The 21,872-nt window shown below is 39.7% G+C and overlaps 1 protein-coding gene across 2 annotated transcripts; it reads right to left on the bottom strand.

Annotated features, from left to right (window-relative positions):
* Positions 1-299: 299 nt before the first annotated feature.
* Positions 300-21,067, bottom strand: zc3h7a (zinc finger CCCH-type containing 7A). Of its 2 annotated transcripts, XM_084072805.1 has the most exons (23): positions 20,905-21,067; positions 19,009-19,112; positions 17,381-17,420; positions 16,610-16,813; positions 16,010-16,168; positions 12,524-12,604; positions 11,899-11,986; positions 11,467-11,816; positions 11,077-11,326; positions 10,815-10,843; positions 10,569-10,713; positions 10,320-10,478; positions 10,041-10,118; positions 8,416-8,621; positions 7,854-7,954; positions 7,541-7,722; positions 7,366-7,439; positions 6,332-6,450; positions 4,700-4,805; positions 4,470-4,578; positions 4,197-4,330; positions 1,133-1,296; positions 300-1,037 (listed from the first exon to the last, which is right to left on the bottom strand). In XM_084072805.1, exons 2-23 carry the CDS (start codon positions 19,074-19,076, stop codon positions 848-850), a joined length of 3,036 nt encoding a protein of 1,011 aa, XP_083928931.1. In that variant the 5' UTR covers positions 19,077-19,112; positions 20,905-21,067; the 3' UTR covers positions 300-847. The 2 variants fall into 2 exon arrangements, with proteins under 2 accessions (XP_083928931.1, XP_083928932.1); XM_084072806.1 differs by lacking the exon at positions 10,041-10,118.
* Positions 21,068-21,872: the final 805 nt, after the last annotated feature.

Here is a 21,872-nt window from a genome sequence, read left to right as displayed (position 1 = left end):
ATTTTCACACCCACAGATCAACAGGTGTGTCAGAAGACCATTTAAGAAAGGATCCAACACGCTTATTCACTTGCAAATAAAAATATCGAGAACAGCAACGTTTCCTTACAGACTTTCATCAGGTCATCTTTGTTATCTTCGAAGATAAACTGATAACGAAACATTCCTGTTCCCAATAAATCATTCTGATTTGCTAGTGAAGAAGCAGGAGTGCACTCTTCTTAAACACAAGTTAAATGTATTTTGAGTCATTGATTTCTTCATCTTTAGCATGCACGTTTAATTATTTTAAACACAACTGTAGTTAAACAAATCTTTATTTGGTTTTGGTGCCCTTTTACATTTGTAACACTATCAAATAAAATGGAAAAAGGGTAGAATAACATAACCAAACATCTTAACTTTCAACTAAAAGTATTCCATTTTTAAAAGTTCTTTGATGGGTGAAAGAAAGTCCTCAACCTATATAGGCCTCATTAAAATTAACATGATTTTACAGATCAGCTGTAAATACTAGAACATGTCTGATCAGTATTTCCTCATGCCATTTTCAGACAGTCTACTGAAAGATGCATAGCAAAGCTTCTAGGGTAATCCTGAACCAATTGAAATGCCCCATGATGTCTGCTAACAAGACAGTGATGTGCCTTTGTCTTTGATCACAGTACCCGAACATTTCGTAGGGACTGACCCAACTGCCCTCCTTTTAATTAATTTTGTGATCAGTTCCCTTCATACCATGGAGGCCCCTCAAAGCTCACACAATTCAGCAGTTTGTGCCTTACACTGCAACATAGTCTACAAGTGAACATGAATATATCAACTTCCCATTATCAACTTTCCATCATTACTTAATGTCTTTAAGCAGAAAACTGTATTTACCAAAGTCATTGTCATTTGGTGCTAAAAGATGGTCTTTTCTAGCTTTGGCCAATTTCATCAAAAGGAATTCCCTGCGCTCTATCCACTCTTTAAGTTCCTGGTTCCCATGCGCCAGTTTACACAAGTTGTCCTCCGTGCAGGTGCTTTTGAGGTATCTGTAGAAATGTGCAACAGGAAAAAAACACATAAGCAATCACAAGCACATCGAACCAGTCACCAGACGCAAATCTTTAGTGGTCAACAAGCTTACCTTTCACAAACTCTGAAAGTGCCTGTGGGAAAACGATACTGCCAGCAGTTCTGATCATCTTCAGAGTTGAACACTTTGTCTTTGTGTTTTTCTGAAGTGATGTGCTGCTGCCACTGCTTGTCACTGTTGCAGTTTTTACCACACAGCCAACAGTGATTACCAGCCTGTCAAACATAAAAATAAGGTTTTTAGGAATACACTCAAGTTATCACTCAAACACAGGTTCCCCCATGGGTCTATACTTGGCCCCCTTCTTTTTTTCTTTTACACCAAATATCTTCGTCAAGCTAACAGTGTGTCACAGCATGTTGTGAGCTTGAAGATATCAAACGATGAATGTATGTGAATTTTCGATGAATGTTTTTGTACCTAATGAACCCCTAGGTAGTCATTACAATGGGTCCCCAATAAAATGTTTCCTTTTTTTCCTCTCGTTCCCTTCGCTACATTCTTGTATGTTGAAATGAACTTGCCAATTTCGAAAACTATTTGTAAAAGAAAGCTATGTACAAATGTCACATCATAGTCGATCTACTAAAGATTTTATTCAAATAAAAATATACAGCATGTCCTATAGAACATATGACGTGAGTGAGTGAGTGAGTGAGCGAGCGAGCAGGGGATGAGAGATGGACAGAAACTGTTGGGCTACAGTTTCAAGATATTTTACACTTAAACTGAAACAGAGATGAATAGGAACTAAAGAAAAACAATGCTATGTGAAAGGGGTAATAATAGACAGAACATAGATGAATAGGAACTAAAGAACAACAACGCTATGTAAAAGGGGTGATAATACAGATCATTTGCGACAGTATTTATTGCTATAATTTACGTCTGATTTATGCTTGCGTCGCACCGAAAATGATGATTTACAACAGAGTTTCGGTGCGCAACACTCCCGCACACAGTATACACACACAGCCAGCCAGCGCCCAGAGGGGGAAGAAGGGGGGCTTGCAGCATGTAGCGAGAGGCAGACACTCTGGAGAGAACGGAGTCCCGCAAGCGCATTCACGTTCTCCAAGTATAATAGCATGGCCGCCTCTGAATTAGTTCATAACGTAGCAGGATAAAGTAGTATGCGTCCCATGGATGCCGCTATGGTTTGTTTCATATGTCCATTCTTAAATATATGCGTCAGATGCAGGCCGTTCAGCATGCCTAGAATAGGGACGCTAGGGCTCAAATGGGCAAGACATGTATACTTTCTCTCAGGGGCTTTTTGCAGGTGGCCAAACAAAACAAATGAAAGTGTGTGATGACTTCAAACATTATTTCAACATCTTAGCTAGACGTAGATGATATTAATTTCACCATCTTATCTATACGTTTTTATCAAAATAATTTCCTAAAATATGTGTGTGTGTGTATGTATATATATATATATATATATATATATATATATATATATATATATATATATATATATATATATATATATATATATATATATACATACATACATATATACACATACACACACACAGTATATAAAAACAAATTCAGTAATACGTTAAAAACAAGGGAATTATCAAATTAAGATACTGTTGAAATGGCTAAAGCAAAGTGTAAATCCATGAGCCTTGAAACCCACACAATGGGGCTTTGAGCCTTGTGTGTTTGGGCGACGAATTTATCAGCACAGCTGTGTCTGCAGATGTGCTCTCATGGGGAGCCAGGAAGTCTGCAAAAAGCTCTAGTACTCCCTGATTTCACCTGACTATTGTTCAAGATCTGGTCTGAATGAAATGTTTACTCCAACTTTGGCTAAATCCAGACAATATTCAAGGTGCAAGGGCCTTTTACCCGGATAGAGGAGATAGCAAAGGAGAGAGAGAGATGTAGAAGGTGAATATGAAAGGAAATGGGGTGATTTTCACAGTGTAAATTGGATATTCTACAGGTGTTTTTGTCCATTATGCATACTCAAGGTCTATTGTTCATTATATGCATTTCCAGACGTCAGGAGGTACCAAGGTATACAGCCTACATGAAAGGTTAAACCCCTATGACTATGCCTTACGAATGAATTATGGTTAACTTCACTAGCTTCTCTAGTTTATATAGTTAATAGCAAGTTAGCCGAGTAAAATGAGCTACTAATCAGCTAGTAAATTGAGTTTTACATTTGGAGTGTTTGTGGATTGTTTAAATCAATGGCTCAAAGTGCAAACTTTTATTCTAGTTGGTACAGTATTCTAAAGCTACAAGCTAAATATGTTGACATTCTCAAGGTCTGAAAATGTGCACTGCATTAAAGGTTTCATTGAGACAACACAGCTGACTAATCTGCCCACCTACGCTTCTGTCTTCAAATCATAGTTGCACCATGCCGCCTGCAAATGGTCTCATACAAGTAGTGAAGGAAATGCATTCGGCAATACAATGCTTCCACGGTGTAAATGCACCCTGAGAGTCCAGGCTCCACTCAAGCTTTTTTTAAACACCATGGTACCTCCCTTCCTCTTTCAAATCTGCATAGCCACGTGCCTCACTACAGCAGACCTTCCAGTGCGAAAAATGAAAAAAAACAGCATTTTGGCTGAATGGTCATTACAGTAATCTGCATCCAAAAAGTGCTAACCAATTGAATTGCTAGGTACATTTTGGGTCAATACATACATGTCTTGAATGTATGTATTGACCCGAGCAAAAAGAGTTTCCCTTGTGGATAATAAAGGACATCTAAATTCTAACCTACCTACCAATTCAGTCGACATGATAAATCTTGACAGCCTGCTGTTAGTAGCCATCTCCCTAAAGATGCTGTAGTCAGTTTGTGTGAATTTTCTTAATAGACAAGGGAAGGGGAGCCAGGGCAAGGTGCCACAAGGCACGGGGAGAGCGGACTTCTTTTAAGGGTAGCATATTGTATAATGGGAGCTTTAAGCAAACCTTCACAATGTTGATTTGCATGTGTGGTTGAAAGTATTGTATCATACTGTACTGAGACATAAAAGCATTGGCTGTTGGGAGATCGACGTAAAATAATGGCCCCCATGTGAATATGGTCAGATTAAAATGTTTTTGTGCACAATACATTTAAATCAGCTGTTCCTACCACTTCTTCACTGTAGTCTGTGGGCATGAGAATCTGCTTGCCATTCTCCCTAACAGACTTATTGGAGGTCTCCTCACTCCAGCCTGGCTTCTGAGACTGCAGCCACTGCTCATAAAGCTGGTCCAAATCTGGAACTTAACGACGGACAAACAGTGTGACAAAATTATCATAAAGGCTAAACAATGTGACAAAATGTTCATAATGGCTACGGTGCATGACACGTCAATTACATACGTTTTAGACCAAATATGATTATATATATGATAAACTCACTGTTGTTATCCTTCATGTAGGTCCAAAGGTCTCTTTCCTCTGCACTATGAGCAAAGCTGCAGTTCCCAATGTATTGGCACTTCTTTCCTGCAGTCACATGCATGCAAATCTTGAGAGAGGGGGGAAAAGAAAGTCATTTTCTGGTCACTATGAGTACCATGGATTAACAGGCTTTCAATAAGAGTTGTGGCCAGGAAAAATCAGGATAACCATGCTTTATGCACACATACCTCAAATTGCAAAGGGACAGGCTTTTTGGTTGGAAGTGGTCTCACAGTTGTCCACTTTTTGCGCTCATTAGAGCTGACCAGCACCACTCGTCTGTCTTTCGACCACCTGAGATGAATCAAAGGTAAGTGTCAAGCCGGTGTCAGAGGGTTAAATTGAGATGAATCAAAAGGTAAGTGATGGAGGTTTACATACAATATGAGATTAATCAAAAGGTAAGTGATGGAGGTTTACATACAGTATGAGATTAATCAAAAGGTGACAGGGTTAACCCATTAATACCAGGAAAGCATCAGTGTAATTTTAGATTTTAGCACATTAGTTCTCAAAGTGTACTTTGGATATTCAAAAATAGCATATCTACAAACTCATAGTGTGTCACGTGCCACACTATGAGCTTGTAGATCTGCTATTTTTGAAAAATATCTAAATCAAAAAGGTGACAGGATCATGTGTTATCAATCAAGTGACAGACGAGAGGCTTACATATGAGAGAAATCAAAAGTTAAGTGGCAGGGTTACAATTAGTTCTGAATGAAAAATCTACCATTTGGTTACTAGAGGTGTCCCGATTCTGAATAGAAGCAGGGTCTACGTAGTATGCTCCACAGTACGTTTTGAGCACACTCCAGTGGCAAGAAGGGGCTGCACTAGTAAACAGGGCCCTAGCACCATGCAAGTTCTGAACCAACACTGACTGAGAAAAAACCCTAACCCATGTAGGTTCTGGAACCTGCCTACAGCAGGGGTTGCAATAGGCTCTGTACATAACTGTAGTCCAGGTTTCCTAAAGGTGGCATACCCGCTTCAGGTCCAGATTCCCATAGCTTCACCTGATTGGAGCGGTAGCATATTTAAACCGGTTGTCATGCGTTTCAGTTTAAATCTACTGCCGCACCAATCAGGTGAAGCAATGGGAAACACTGAACCGGAAGCAGGTATGCCACTTTCAGGAAACCTGGTCTACAGTTATGCACTGAGCCTACTGCATTGGTGGGGAGGCTGTCCTTCCCAAGGTAGAACAACAGGAGAGGAAGGGTTGACTTTATGGCAGAAAACAAATGTGCTTCAGCCACTCCTAAGCAACTCCAAATATCCATGACCACCACTACCACATGGTCAGGTTCACTTTCTGGATAACCCATCAATGAGTGGAGGGAACAAAAGGCAAACAGACTATTATATGATGTGAGCACACCAATCATACAGCTTGTACGCCAGACTGCAAAGGGAACATTTGCTAATATGTCAAACTTCTTATATATATATATATATATATATATATATATATATATATATATATATATATATATATATATATATATATATATATATATATATATATATATATATATATATATATATATATATATATATATATGTTTTATGCTTCTAACAATTTCAACTTCCATAACGTTGCACCTATGCATCAATCACTACTAAGTCAGTGATTTCAAATCTCCCATTGGGAATGGGTTGATCACCACACACAGCGTGCTTTCCTAAAAAGTCATATGCAGCTCCTGGCCAGGTGGGAACAAGTCCATTTAAATATGGACAGTGAGACAGCCATGTAAAGAAAAGGTTAACGATTACCATTTCTTCTCACCATCTGGAGACATGTAAATACTCACGTGTGTCTGGCCTTGGCTGTACAATACTTCTTGTTCTTGTCTGCTTCAGACAGTTGGCCATTTCTCCAACACAGTCCACAAACGAACATCAGTTTCAGATTTGGCGGTCCAAACTTCCTCTGTGAATCGAGAATTTGCCAACAGCAAGACAATAATAAGAAAAGTGATGGAGAGACTGGAACAGATGTAGCCAAATCTAATTAGTGTCCTTTACAAAAAGCAAAACAATAGGGCTGGGTACCGCTCACATTTGAACCAATACCCAATATTTGGTACTGGCAGCCAGTAGTACCTCTAAAAGTCATTTTCTTTTCTTCTTTTTTTACAAAAAATATAAATTTCTGTACAAAGATTATTATTTTCACTTGAGATATTAGACTTATTATCAAAATACAAAACATGCTATGGCTGTAGAATTAACTAAGTAAAGGTTTGTGTTTATTCTACAAGTAGCACACTTTTGAGCAACTGCACACTTCAAAACAACATTGGTAAGACCCAGACCTCAGAATTAGATGTCAAATAGCAGAATTCAGCAAAAAGACACTTTCAGGGAAATTTGCTAGTGAACGAATATAGCTTCAGTGCTAGCTATTGACCTATAGTCAAGTAACATTAACGTACAGGGTTTTTTTTCTGGGCAAATCATCCATTTTGGATGAGTGAGTCATGCAAAATACTAGTAATGAACATCACAGCGAGCCATTCATTTTGATTTTATTTTTTTTAAACCCACTCAAGGTACCGAAATTTAACACAGATTGATCTGAAGTGAATAGGTACTCGTAGTACGGACATAACTTCATCTTATGCTTAACGATTACGCTTAAATGTACAGAGTTTGGTACCCGACCCTACAGAACTGTAGTTCATCCACAGTACTTTGTGTAAGATGGTGATGGTGAGCAGAAAAGAGACCATGGGATAATGGTAATACATAAGCCAAACCATTCTGTTTATGGCAATGGTGACGAGTGGCAAGTAGAATATGTAGCTAAATTATGCAACCAACAAGAATGTGAGGTCAAACTTACCTGGCCTCCTGGCAAGGAGCCATTTGTACTCACAAACTTCCGTGCTTCTTGTACAATATTTTCAAAAGTGATGCCTATGAAAAGAAAAATTCAAAGTTAATTAAAAGAAAATAAATAATCAACAAGTAACAACCTCACTGATTCAAATGCAGCACAACAACAACAACTGTCTTACCAAGGTCCCGTTGCATCATCCAGACCTTCAACTCAATCAGGCTGTGGGCAAAGAAACAATCATCTTCTCTCACACAGCCAAAGCGCACCTCGTGACGACAAAGGTCCAGCTGGCACTGTGGATGCAAGGGTCTAATTTTAGAGTAACGCACTGTGGTTTCCTCTAAAATGTGGACCAGGCACCTGAAAAAAGTAGAACGTTTATACATTATAGTTACATTTCAGTTTTGCCTGAACGCAAAACAGCATCAAGTTATCCTCGCCATAAACCAAACAACAAAGGGGTTAGAATCTAAAAATGTTACATTGCTTACTTATTATCTTCAAAGTCATGCTTCGTCACTGGATGAGAGCAAACAGTGGGGTTGGCCTTGTTGGGCTTGCTGATTATTCTGGGCTTGTGATCAAAACACACCTGTTGACAGATATCATTTTAGAAGTTGCAATTTTTGACAAGATGTTTGGAAGAAGTATAAATAGTTAGTCATACGTTTACAATAGGGACATGAGAAGCCCTAGTGCATTTTTCCCAAGATGAAAACATACTGTATTTCCATACAAGTAGCATTTACCCCCAGATCAACAAGGTATTAACCCATTAAGACCTGAGGCCAACTCTACAAATGCCTTCTAAAATCAGTAGTTCTCACACTTTCAAGATTTTCAAAACGATCAAAAATAGCAGATGTACAAGCATCTGCTATTTTTGAATAGCCAACGCTAAAATATAAAACAACACGGATGCTTTCCCGGTTTTAATGCATATAGATAGATACACATCTGGTAAAAAGGTCACTACAAATACTATGTATCAATTGCACTAATTGGGGAGAGAATCCCAAATGCAATATGCTACAAAAAGAGGATATAACTCACTCTGCAGAGAAACATGAATATCCCACGGTGTTCCTGCAGGACCTTGGGGACTGTCAACTTGGCACTATAGTTGGGCCCAAAGGGATCGAACAGCAAATCCCTGTAGAGAAATCCTTTTCGCTCCAGGGTCCAAACATCAATCTCCTCCTGGCAATACGCAAATGTGCAGTGGCCAGGATATAGGCACTCTTGTCCAATGGACACTTCTGCAATAAAACATTAAATATCTTTTAAAATGTTGTATTTATCCGATGCCCTTACCTAGAGCGAATCATAGGAGTAGCAACAATTGTATTGGCTTAAAGGGGTCAAAGCAATATGGTTCCAACAAATGTGTAACAACATCTAAAGAAATTAAATACTAGGAAAGGAAATGTGATTAATGAATGAAGCGCTGTTGCATATTCACTTTTTTATATTTATATCTGCCTCTTGCTTGATAACCTGACATACTGCCAACAGACAATACTCTGAAGGAAAACTGGAAACCTTTTGGTTAGGTCACCTGGTCTTAACCCATTGAGACCTGAAGCCGATTCTACATGTCTCCTAAATCTCAACAGTTTTCTGAAAAACGTTTGTTTCTATATCAGTGGTGCTCAATCTTTTTCATGTCAAGGACCCCCAAAATGATATGTATTTGGCCGCAGACCCTCATCAAAATATGTTGTTCCAGGGACCCCCCAGAAGCAAAGATTTGAGTTAAAAATGTTCGCTTTAAATATATATATATATATATATTCAAAGATTTGCACACATGTTCACGATTCTTCAAAAATAGTAGATCTACAAGCTCGTAGCGCTGCACTCGGTGCCGCGCTATGAGCTTGTATATCTGATATTTTTGAATAGCCCAAAGTGTAAAATAATGCTTTTAAGCTCAAATCTTAAAATGAGACAGTTCCAGGTCTCAATGGGTTAAGAGTCAATATCTTCCAAGTTATGAACATAGTTGAAATGGTAATAAAGTGATAAATTGGTAGACAATGTATTTTTTTGTTGTTGCATTCACAGCCTGTATGTAGTTTTGTTTAGCCGTCTCCTGTCAAGGAGTGACGTAAAGAAAGAACTGATATCCATTTAGTTATTGGATACTGAGGTGGACCGTTTCCTCGGGCTATGGGATGGAAAGTGAAACTACATTGTCTGGGAGATGGGATCCCAAAGCCGCACCGTGTGGCATACTTCAAAGGGCCTACAAAATATTTGATCTGCTCATATTCTAATATAAATGTATAGTGCACGCTATCCTACACTATGTGTCTCAGCTAATCACAGCAAATAGAGGTGGAGTATTGAATACGATTGGCTGTAAACATTGCTTACACTCAACAAAAAAACAAGTAGTATACAGTATATATTTAAAAAAGGAGGAAAGGTACACATTTTAAGCCCCCGGGCCAAATACCAAAGACTATAAAATTGGAAGCCAAATACCAATGCCCCCCTGCTTGGCACTCAGCATCAAGATTTGCTTTTACTTGTTTACTTGTATCACACTGCCTCACACTACAGAAACAGGAGATGCTATGGGCCACATGGCTACTTACTTACTATATATTTATTAAAGAAGAAACAGTACACATTCTAAGCCTTCCTCCTCTGTAGCCAAAGATTTGACTCACTTTCACATTCGAGTGCCGTGACTTCTTGTCCAGTGCGTCTTATGTCTCGGGTTCTTTTGCAGTCAGCCTGCTGCATGCCTATGTGATATCAGTGTGACGTGGTATGATAAGGGGTCTATATACTTTCTGTTACCAGTGATCCAGCTGTGTATCATGTCATAAGAAATTGATGTTGCTTCAAAAATTATACTTCCGTAAGCAAGTAGCAAATCTGCTCAATTCTCCCGTCCTCGCCTCTCCTCCTTGACTTAATAAATAAATAAAAAATAATATAGTTACCCTTGCACAGGTAATAGGGTCCAACATATTGGTTTCTCGTTGGTCTGGGTCGGATTAGCTTCCAAGACTTGTCTGGTAGATGTTTGATTCTACCAAGTAAAGCATCCTTCTTGCATTTGTGCTCTTCAGTATGTAGTGTGTAGTCTAACATCCCGGGCCCTGTTGAGTTCAAACACATTAGCCACCGGACACTGTATTTGTTAAGTCAGACAGCAATGGCACTAACTTGAACTATCAACCATTTCTCACCAGATTTGACGAAGCATTGTGAACATGCTTGTCTGAATTGATGAGTTTCTGCTAAAGGATTTTTTGCCAAATCCACAGCAGGAGGAAGGGCTGGGTTATTAGGCATACCTACAGCCATTCCCATGGGGCTATCATGGTTGTTGACCTAAGAGAAAAACAATTTTGGAAGATATACAGAATATATTGGTATGAATGTAGTATATAGAGACCATTTAAGTCTTAATTAGGAACATGTACAGTACGTACCTGTGTAATGAAGGAATGCTGACCATATTCTGGGAAGGAAAACAAACAAAATATTTCAGTTCATGTAAAATATACACTATCTATGAATCAACCATGGAAAGTAAAAACATGAATATGGTTAAATTGCATCTATAACTGTTATAGTTCACTTACAGAAAAAAAAAATATTTTGACTATGGATTGTACATCTAAACAAACTATGGACTGCACCTTAAAACAAACTAAGTACCAAGTAACAATGTAGAATGCCTCATGAGCTTACCTCTTGGATACTCTGATATGGAAAGCCTATCCAATGAATCCATGGGTGAGCTGAATGAGTCCAAAGTGTCTGCACCTAAATATACACTCGTTCCAGACTTGTGATATGGAGGCGGCAGATTTACAGTACACGGCTGCGTCATGTTGAGAAATTGGTTCATATGAGAAGGCATGTAGAATGCACTTGGCATGGAATTGCCTGAGGCAATACTGGTTGGCAAAGGAATAGGCCCCTTCATTGTGGGTATATCCTGAAGGGAAAGGAACAATAGTCATATTTCACATTGGCATGTGCCACAGCAAGGGTCAACAGATTTTCACACACTGTCAAGAATAAGCAGACACTCAAAAAAGGACAAGATCGTGGTCCTAAATTAGTTTATGCACTAACCATGGCAGATTCTGGGGGGCCTGCTAGGTCTAGTAGATCATCAAGGTCATCACCAATGATATCACCTATGATATCGGTTTCAAAATCTTGATGGGATTCAGGCAAAGGGTAGGATGTGCTTGCTCTAGACCCATTGACCAGTGTGGGTACACAATGAGACACCGTCTTAGGCATAGGCACAGACACAGGCACTGGAACAGGCTCGAAGTTGCAGGCCTCAATTGGAGGTACAGAAGAGCCATTGCTGGGAGGATGTTCATCCACAACTGTGTCATTCGAAGGCGAGTTCATTGCCACTGGAGATTGGACCGGTAGTAAAATCCCACTTTCCTGAGACACCCTAGAAACGTCTAAAACATGAGAGGAAGGTGGTTATAATCGTCCTTTGACAATCACTTCAAAGTCATTGTCTTTAAGCAAGTGATGGCATACCTATTTCTATATCATCCACAGAAGCAGACCCAGGAGATGACCCTGATGTTTCTGAATAACTTGATTCATTCAAGACGTTCAAGGCAGGCTGTTAATAAGAGAAAAGAACGTCACAGTCAGGTCATACACAAAAAATGTTGATCTTCATGCTGTCAAACTTGAACAAAAAAAAGATATTGGTTAAAGGCACTGTAGGTGATATATTTTGGTTGGGCTGTTAAATATCTCTATATTCCCATAGTAATCATTGCTAGATAGTGTTCGGTGTCTTTACAGCTCCTTAGTAAACAGAAAATAAATGTTCTGGTCAGGATACCATTTTTTTTTACAATCAGGAGAGAGAAACCACAAAGGACACAGGATAGACAGGTGATGAAACAAAGAAATTAGCAGACGAAATTGAATTGGAAGACTATAAAATGGGATAGAAATTGGGTTCTCTCCCCCCCTATTGGATGAAATTGGTGACCCACCTGAAAATTGATTTTTTTGTTTAGGGCTGGATAGACGGGGAGACCCCAGTTACTGAACAAACACTCTACATCATGACTATCAGAATATCATATTTATTTAACTTTTTAACCAAAACAATCATTTGCAGCACCTTTATCCAAGACATGCATACCTTACTCCTAACGTAAGCTTTACGAATTTTCAATCCCAGCAATTTGGCAAGGTCCTGAGTCAATTGTATGACATTTGGATCCTAGGGAAACAAGAAAATATTTAAAATGATTGTTAAAATACAACTAGAAATAAAGGATGAGTAACAACAAATTACCATATGTTAATTTATGTGCACACAGTTCTGTGAAAAATGTCTGGTTAACTCCCTCTAAGGAGAATCTAAGTTCTCTTCTGCCAAGCCCCGGGTCCACATTTTTCCTGTCTTTTTTTACCCTGCCTACAGCAGTTTGTGACAGGGTATCGTAGATGGTACAGATGACGAAAAAGTGATATGGCGCAGTTCGGTTGCCATGGCCACAAGATGTGCCCACAAAACATATTTTTCATCTCTCTCTCTAGGGGTCGTCCCCGTCGAGCCCTCCAGTGGCATCTCCAGTTATATCTATCCTCCATACATCTGGCTAGCTTGCCAGTACTTTCTGCCCCTGCATCTTCCTACAGAGACCTACCAACGTGGATGTCGTATACGATACGATGTCCACGTAGGAAGGTGTTGGGACACACTCATGATCGATACCCGTGTGTTGGTGCCCACAGCACAAGTTTGCTGGCCGGGAGCTCCTGGGGTCTTTACGTCCTCCCACCGCCCTACTCCTCCCACCCAACACTCCCCGCTGACAGGTGCCGCCCCTGCCCGTAGGAGTACGTGCAATGATCAATATCGCCCTCCCCCAAACATGGGAGTTGCACGCAAAACTATATTTTCTATATAGCGTAATCCCAAGAGTCCTCTATCCAGTCATATGCTCAGTACTGCCAATCTGAATGTTTTGCTTTTTAATTCCATTCCAGGCTAAATCATCTAATGCATGAATGACACACATACTGGGTGTGCTGTGTGTGAAAACTGAGCTCCTGTTGAACCCCATGGGCATCTTAGGCCGTATTTTGCCCGTGCACAACAGTTTGCATAGAATTAAAATGTTCAGCGAAAAAGCTGTTTTTGAAGTAACTGCATGCAAGACACTTGGATCATGCTGTCCTTTTTAAACAGATTTTGATTTGCTGTTGTTAATCTTGGCTGCTTATTAACTTCAATTCACGAAGTATATTCTTTGTTTCTGGATTTTCCATTCACTATAAAGCAGTGGTAGGCAACAGGCAACCAGTGGGCCAGAACTGGCCCGCCAGCGCCACTATCTGGCCCGGCAATTTTTTCAAAATAATTTAAAATATCTCACTGTCCCACATATAAGCTAGTGGTTCTCAAAGTGGGGTCCGGGGACCAGGATGTCCCCAACAAAATGATTGATAGTTCGGATCAAACTGGACCCTTATACTGTAGGTCTGTAACTCAGAGGGTGTACAAATGGAACCATTTGTACACCCTTTGAGTTATTACCAGACTGGGGGTCCTTGAAATGAAAAGGTTTGAGAACCACTGGGCTATAATGTCCAAATAGACACCTGAAGAATGCTTTCATCCATATTTAGAGTGAATGACAGGTTCACAAGTGAGGAACCTGCCTGGGCATGCCCATGGGGTTCACACCGTTTCTCTCCATATCTAAGAACAGATCTTGAGCTCCCATTCTATTCAAGAGCTTGTTTATCCTCTGTTCGAGTATTACTGTCTTGTCTGTGTCTCCAGATAAAATGCATTTTTTTTATTTTAAATTACTAAACAGCGTTTCCCTTATATGCATGCAACAGTGGCCCAGGGCACACCACGCCTTCATTTGTATGTTAATTATTATTATTGCAGTAATTTCTTTTTACGATGGAAGATGACTCAGTTTTATATATTTATAAACTAAAGTCATATCGTTTTGCGCTATCTTTCGGCCTACGGACGCTTCATGTTACACATAGGAGGAGAGAGGGAAGGGAGATTGTGTTGTCAATTAATGTTTGTTTTGAATAAAAAATCATGGTCAATAACTGCATCTTGTGCAGGGATGTAGGTCCCGCGTAGGGGAAAAACATCTTGTGCACAATCGTCTCTGCCAGCAGGTCAGTAATCCTGAATGAATAACGAAAGTGCAAGTATAAATCTGTCGCCATACATTTCTACGGGGTGTTATCAGTCACGGGGAATGCGGTGCTGATGCAAAACAGCTGGTAGGATTCACATTTCCACATCCACCAAGTTAAAGGACTTTACACCTACAACAAGGACTTTACACCTGTTCGAGTATTACAATTGTGCACAAGATGTACAACAGACTAGATGTAAGATTTGAGTTGTAACTTAACTGTATTCAGCTGGTGCAACCCTTAAAACTGTTAGTAGTGCGTAAATGTATATTTGCTTACTTAGATGGTGCAGGACCTGCACTGTCATTCTTGTGGCCACAATAACTTACTGAATGACTCCATGTCACAAATCATCTTCTGTAAATTGTCCCTGACTGTGTGATTATACCAAGGTAACTTCAGAATGGAAGGGAAATTTTCAGTTCAATGATGAGCAGGCTGCCCCACAGAGATGATTAAAGTTTGAAAAGGGCGCCATCAAGGTCATGGTCAGAATTGAGAATGGTTGTCCAAAGAGATCCTCAACTTTTGGTTCGGAAAGATCAAGGTCAAAATCAAGTGACATCTCTGTCAGTCGCTCGAGTGCAAACTATGACATGGTCATGACTAGTAGTTTATCAGGAATAGTGATGTGCTTGTTATGCATTGTATGGAACCATGGTTCCCTGTATATAGGAAAGATATTAACACATCAGGTGCCAAACACGGTCTGAACCGTGTGTTTACATAGTGGCGGTTCCGCCGCTTCGGTGCCGAACACGGTCTGAACCGTGAGTTTAGTCTTTGTTTTTCTCCGCGCGGGCGGGGCTAGAGCAGCTCTGGGAGCACCCATTGTAATCCTGCGAAGGAAGTGCCAGATCGCTCACCGGAAACAATTTTTTTTTCCCATCCGCTTCCTGTCTATTTCCTACTTTGAAACGCCTATATCTCCGAATCCGTTTCCTGTGGGGAAAACCGGTCATGCGCGACCCCCCCCCCGTTGTAACTCGGCAGGGTAATGTTATGGTTCCAGCCTGTAGCCAGGCTCATGGCACAACATGAATCGATGCTTTTTTTTGCGTGGATTTGCTTGTAACGCACGCGGAAACTTTAAACAGCAAAGCGCAGTCAATGGGGAGAATGCTGGCACCCACGGTAAGTTGTTATGAAAAAATGCTGGCACCCGATGTGTTAAAGGGAAACCGATTGTGAACCTAAATTCCATTGTGATGTGAGATCATATAGTGTAGGAAAAAAATCCGTCTTCCATGAAATTCACATAATGTTGACGCCGCAAAGCGATAACGTAAAATTTGTCATTTCACGTCATCGGGCATACGAAGTGTACGCTTGAGGTTAACCAAAGCGCTTGAAAACTGGATATGCACATGACATATTATCAACTGAAATAACCGTGTGACATGTTGTACAGCACTTTGTCGCTGAAACATAAAATCAGATCTCTCACCTGAGGCACTGCTAGAGAACACTTGGCAACAGCCTCATAGGCCTCTTGATGTCTCCCCAGTTCCTTCAAGGACTTTGCTTTTCTGTACAATGCTTTGTAGTTTCCTTCATTCAACTGAAGTGCCTTCTCACAGTCTTCTAATGCCTGGTCATAGATCCCCTAAGGAAAAGAAATTAAATTGTTGTGTAATTGTTCTACCTGTTCACAACATTAAATTGAATGGTGTCATGATTTGAAATTTAGGGTGGGATAGGACAGTTATGGAAGTTATGACACAGCATGTAATTAACACATATTTGGAGACACTGAACAGAAAGCAGTCCCCCCCCCCTTTCAGATGAGGTTACTGCCTGGCCATTGGTATTGTAGATACTGTTAAAGATCTAGATACTGGAGTGGTCTTGGACATAATGCAATAACATTTCTCTGATGGGTGGTATCAACTTCACAACTACCGGTACTGGTTTTACTTTAAATAGAACTTAGCATTGTGTGTTAAAATGAACAGCGATAACAACACGTTATGGTTAGTAACATCAACAGTAATCTTTCATCTACTAGGATTGGCATGTGTATGTGCAACCATCACCATTTCCTTACCGGTACAATATTCAAGTATGCTGCAGCACGATTTGCATACAACTTTTCTAGTAGTCCTGATGGAACAGCGATGTCTTCAGAATCTGCATACTCTGCGATACTCAAGGCCTCAGTGTACATTTCAATGGATTTTGTCCATTCCCCTTCATTAAACACATCATTTCCTTCTCCAAAAAGATTCCACACAAGGTCCTCAATGAACACCTGGATAAATAAAAGAATGAGTTTAAATATTACATTGGATATATAATAACTGTGATTTGCCTTTGAATTCATGTTATTTTGTATGGGTGAGCCTTTGTCTGTGCCTGTCACGTGAAAGTTAAGTGTTAAATAGCGATATATTCTGATAGTAATCCTTATAGAGTGTTCAGTCTCCCCGTCAAACAAAAAGTAAATGTTCAGGTCGGGACAACAACTTCCAATCAAGAGAGAACTCATACCAGATAAACAAATGAAACTCAAAGCGATGAAAAAACAAGCAGACAAAATTGGAACTGGATCACAAGCTGATAAATGATTTTTGTGGAGTTCTCTCTCCTGACTGGATGAAATTTGAAGACCACCTCAAAAGATGGGGAGACCCCTGTCACTGAGCAAACACTATGTATGTATAGTAATGATTACTCACTCAATCAGAATATAGTCAGAGCTTCCACTTTAAAAATATCACATATACTACCTTTAAACCAAATATGTAGAAGGGACAAAACATGTTTTGACATCAAAACATGAGTTCTACTATGAGGATAGAAATGTGTTATTTTTTACCTCGTACTGCTCTTGAGTTCCGGGAAAAGGCAGGGTTGATCTAAATGCAAAGAAGTGTAAACTTAGCAATCTTGTGACAATACAATAACCACCATTGAGAAATGCAGTACAGTATGTGTGTCTTAATTTTTTTCTGCCGCAAAATAAAGATGTTTTCAAGAAATACAAAACAGGATAGTCAGACCCAAACATCATGCTTTCAGTAGGATCTGTGCATAACTGTAGTCTTGGTTATCCGACGGTGGCAAGGTGTTTGAACCAGAAACATGACACCTTTATGTGTGTTCCCGGAACAAATCTGTCTGCCAAACCAATCAAAGCAGCTATGGGAAAGTGAACATGCCACCATCTGGAAACTCAGGACTATAGAAATAAACATAACCTACTGTATTCCTTTGTACAGATTCCTAAAGGTGGCCCATTTAACACAATGTATTACATGAATCTCAGCCTAAAACAATCATCTGCCATTTAATTTACTCATTGCAATTAAATGTCATCTTAACTACCAGATAGCATGCTCTTTTCTTCATTAATACATCTGACAATTGTCTCTCACAGCTTATGTTGTAAAATGATGATTCATGTGCCTTATTTATCTTGTATTAATTTATCTGGGACTGTAGCAGTTGTAATGTATGTCCAAGTGTGTCACTTTAACATATCTTTTGTATTTACATGTTATTAGTGATAAGATACAATCTAAATCTACTGAGTACATCACTTTCCACTTTTGAAACGGAAAGTGTGAGTGGTTCGAGTGGTTCTGATTAGAAACCATCAAACGGGAAATCGGGAATAGTACATCTCGGAATAAAACGAACAAAAACAAAGCATAACCTGTTGGCCTACCTATGGGCCATTAGGCTTGTAAATCCGAAAATTGAGTCAGGAAAAGTATTCCTGTGACAACAAGTGCCACGCTTCCTCTGTTTGATCCATCTAACTAAGCCTGGAATCAATACCGCAAAATGATCTAATAAGACATCGTAACTTCAGGAACAGCTGTCCAATTCTGCTGATGAATACTTGATTCTATGTTGCCATTGAGGGGCTGTCTTTACTAACGCTAGAAATAAATAACAAACAGACCTTTTTCCTCAGGAGGCATTTTGACACGTTGTATGGTTAAACATAGCTTATTGTAATAACATTAATTCTGGGTATATTTAATTTAGGTGTTAATGTGTAACTGCATGGACAAATCATGTACGTTATACATGTACTATATATGTTATACAGTTAACTGTATGTTAACTTTATGCTGGCACACAAACCCCTACAGTTAACACATTAAATGGACCACCAGCTAATGTCATTGGCTTCAGATGTTTACCTTTCTAATCTATGGCGTATCAAAATGTCTGCTGTGAAAAAAGATCAATTATAAATCACAACTTAATAAGCATCCCCATTTTCTTCTCACAAATCGCTTATAACTAGCTTATAACTGTGAAATCCTCTGTGTTAATTTATCCATTTGTAATTCTGCGAGTGTACTAATGTAACCATGGAGAATAACCAAATGTAACCCATATGGTAATGTTTTTGTCGTCTCCCAGAGTAAAATGAACACTGAGGATTTCACTGTGTTGAGCAGGTGACAAGCCACATTCAAGACAACTTACTGAATGAACTGTAGTCCTTTCTGAATCTCATGCCAACGACTCCGTCTGTCCTGACACGCTCCAGACATGTTCGCGTGTTGATATCAGGTCCTGGGAGTCAGTACCTACAATATTGACATAACAACAATCGTCACTGTCTCTTGGAAAAGAGTAATTCAACTTCTACTACCATTGAGGTAAAATCCTCAATGTTAATTTATCAACTTCAACTTGTCAAGTTAAATGAACACTAAAGATATATAGACTGTCTAACCCATCCAGTGATGTGAAGGTGGGGTTTGTTTACATACAAAAATGTAACCAAATTAGTCCTTGATGGGTTTCCCAGCAAAATGGACAGTTTGATGTCACTTGCTAGAAGTTAGCCCAAGTCTTACTTATAGCAAGTGACATCAAACTGTTCATTTTGACAGTGACAGGACAAGACAATGAGGTTGTCTCATAGAGGTTTCACTCTGTGTTATGTCCCCATCCACAAAATCCAGTACAGTGCAATACAATACAGGGTACAGAATAGACAGATGTACAATTCTGTACTAAATCTAATCAGCAAGAAAAAGCATCTCTTATGGGGGTCCCTGGCACAAAATCTATTCAAATGGGGGTCTGTGTCCTAATACATATCCATGTTGGGGTTCATGACTTACAAATGTTCGAGAACCACTGATCTACATTAAGAGTTAACCTAACACTGAGGAATGTATTGCGTGGTAATTAGAACCAACAACATATTTACAATAGTTTCACAATAGTTGTTTTAGAACTATACTGGTCTACACAATACAATTGTTATTAGTAATTCAAGAGTGTATGACTGTAGCCAAATGGACCCAGTTAAACTAACCAACAGAACTTAGTGAAGATAATATTTACAACACAGTTTCATTCCCAACATGATCAGTCTAGATAACGTCTCTGCTTCCGCATTCATTCACAAGACAGACAGTGACGACATTTCCCAATAATTTTACCAAAGGAGAAGCGAAAGTGTGATATATTTTCTGTCAAAGGAACAAATAACTTAAACATGTATAATAATAAAGCTTATTTATTTTTTAAACGTTTATGCGAGTTTCAATAACGTCCTCCAGCCAGTGAGCACAGCAGTGACCGACAGTACATGTCAGAGTTAACACACGTGTTAACATACGGTAACGGTTAAAGAGACGTTACCCCCCCGTTTCGGTATGAACACGTGTTCTAACGTCCAGCACAGAAATGACTGACTAATCATCAAAGTAACGTTAACGACGTTACTATCACTTCCTTGTAACGTCGCTCCTTCCTGATAGCCAACATGCTAAATGCTATCGTTAGCTTCCCCTTCTCCCCCTATACCTCCATTTATTTATATATTTATTTATTTATAACAACGTATCTTGGCCGTGCGAGCCCGACAACAACTTAATAGCCGTTTTGAATCAGAATTAAAGACACAAATTTGTATTTTTTATTGAAAACGCTTGGCGTTTTTCCCCCCTTCAGAGCAGCAACTGAGCTCCGATCGAGCTCAGCTGCTGCTCTGAAGGGGGCAAACGAGTCTTAATGTATGTTAATGTAGGGCTGATGTTAGGTTAGCTACTCTGCGACGAACACAAGCTTCGTTCAGTTAAAATACAGCTTGTTTTAGTGTTATAATGATACATGATGTGAGAGGTTTGACAGGTTATTTATTTATTCCGGCGCACCCGTTGTTTCCTGCCTCGCCGTGTGTTGTTGGTTCTCGCCGTTCTCGGAAGTAACGTTGACACACAAAGCGAAGGCATGTTGTCTGGACTGTCTTTTCTTTCTTCTCACCAAGTTTAGTCACACAACGCAAACAAACAATGGCCCTGCTTAACAGTAAAGAAATGACACGAACGGGGGGGCACAGATAGCCCCGAATTACATACTTACATGAATGGATCGCAACGTCTGATAGTGTGCGGTAACATGCGCTATCTGTAAAGGAAACTGGGCGCAATTCTGTCTTTTAGCTCAAAGTGTTGTAGCTAATGTTGTAGACGTGCTGCGTTCTGTCGCTAAAGGCCGCGCTTCTCCGTTTTCTTCTCGTGACATTTGAGGCAGTGCACAACGCGTCTCGGCTGCATTTGCTGCCCCGCACTGGTGCCGGGTGAAAGTGCAGTTTAATACGATACAGGAAATGTGACCAGTCCTGTGGTGGGCCAATTATGGTTCTCAAACTTTCACATTTCAAGGTCTCCCCTTAACTCTGACAGTGTACACATGGAACCAAATGGACCCTCAACGGGTCCATTTGGTTCCATGTGTACACTGTCAGAGTTACAGACTTGTAAGGGTCAATTTAGAACCCCCTAAAGCAGTGGTTCTCAACCAATGGTCCGGGGACCACCAGTGGTCCTTGGGAGGGTTCCAGGTGGTCCCCAGCTAAATGATGGAGAGTTGACAACCAAATGGACCCTTACAGATCTTTAACTCTTGAGAGTGTAAAATGAAAATGATACATTTTATGCTCTCAAGAGTTACATTATTGTTATACATCTGCATTACTTAAATAATTGTTATTTTGATCATTTCTTGCCTGTTATCTGTCCTATTGGTACCACTTCAATAAAGCATGGAATTGGACAAAATCGTATCCAAAGTCTTGGGTCTGAGAGTCTAAATGTCATCAAATGGTGGTCCGTGGCTCAAATGCCCAATAAATAATGGACCTTGATATGAAAAGGGTTGAAAACCACTGCCCAAAAGGAACCCTGAGAGTCACTGGAATTCACTTTGAGAACCACTACTGTAGGCATGTCATAGTCATATTGTTCTAAAATTGTCACATTTTCATCCCCATGTACAGTATTGTATTAAACAAATCAACCATTGTAAGTTTCACGGTCTAGTATCTGAAA

Source organism: Gymnoscopelus microlampas (genome assembly GCF_963454915.1).
Source record: "Gymnoscopelus microlampas genome assembly, chromosome: 11".
Classification (NCBI taxonomy): domain Eukaryota; kingdom Metazoa; phylum Chordata; class Actinopteri; order Myctophiformes; family Myctophidae; genus Gymnoscopelus; species Gymnoscopelus microlampas.
This window is presented reverse-complemented; position numbering and strand designations above follow the sequence as displayed.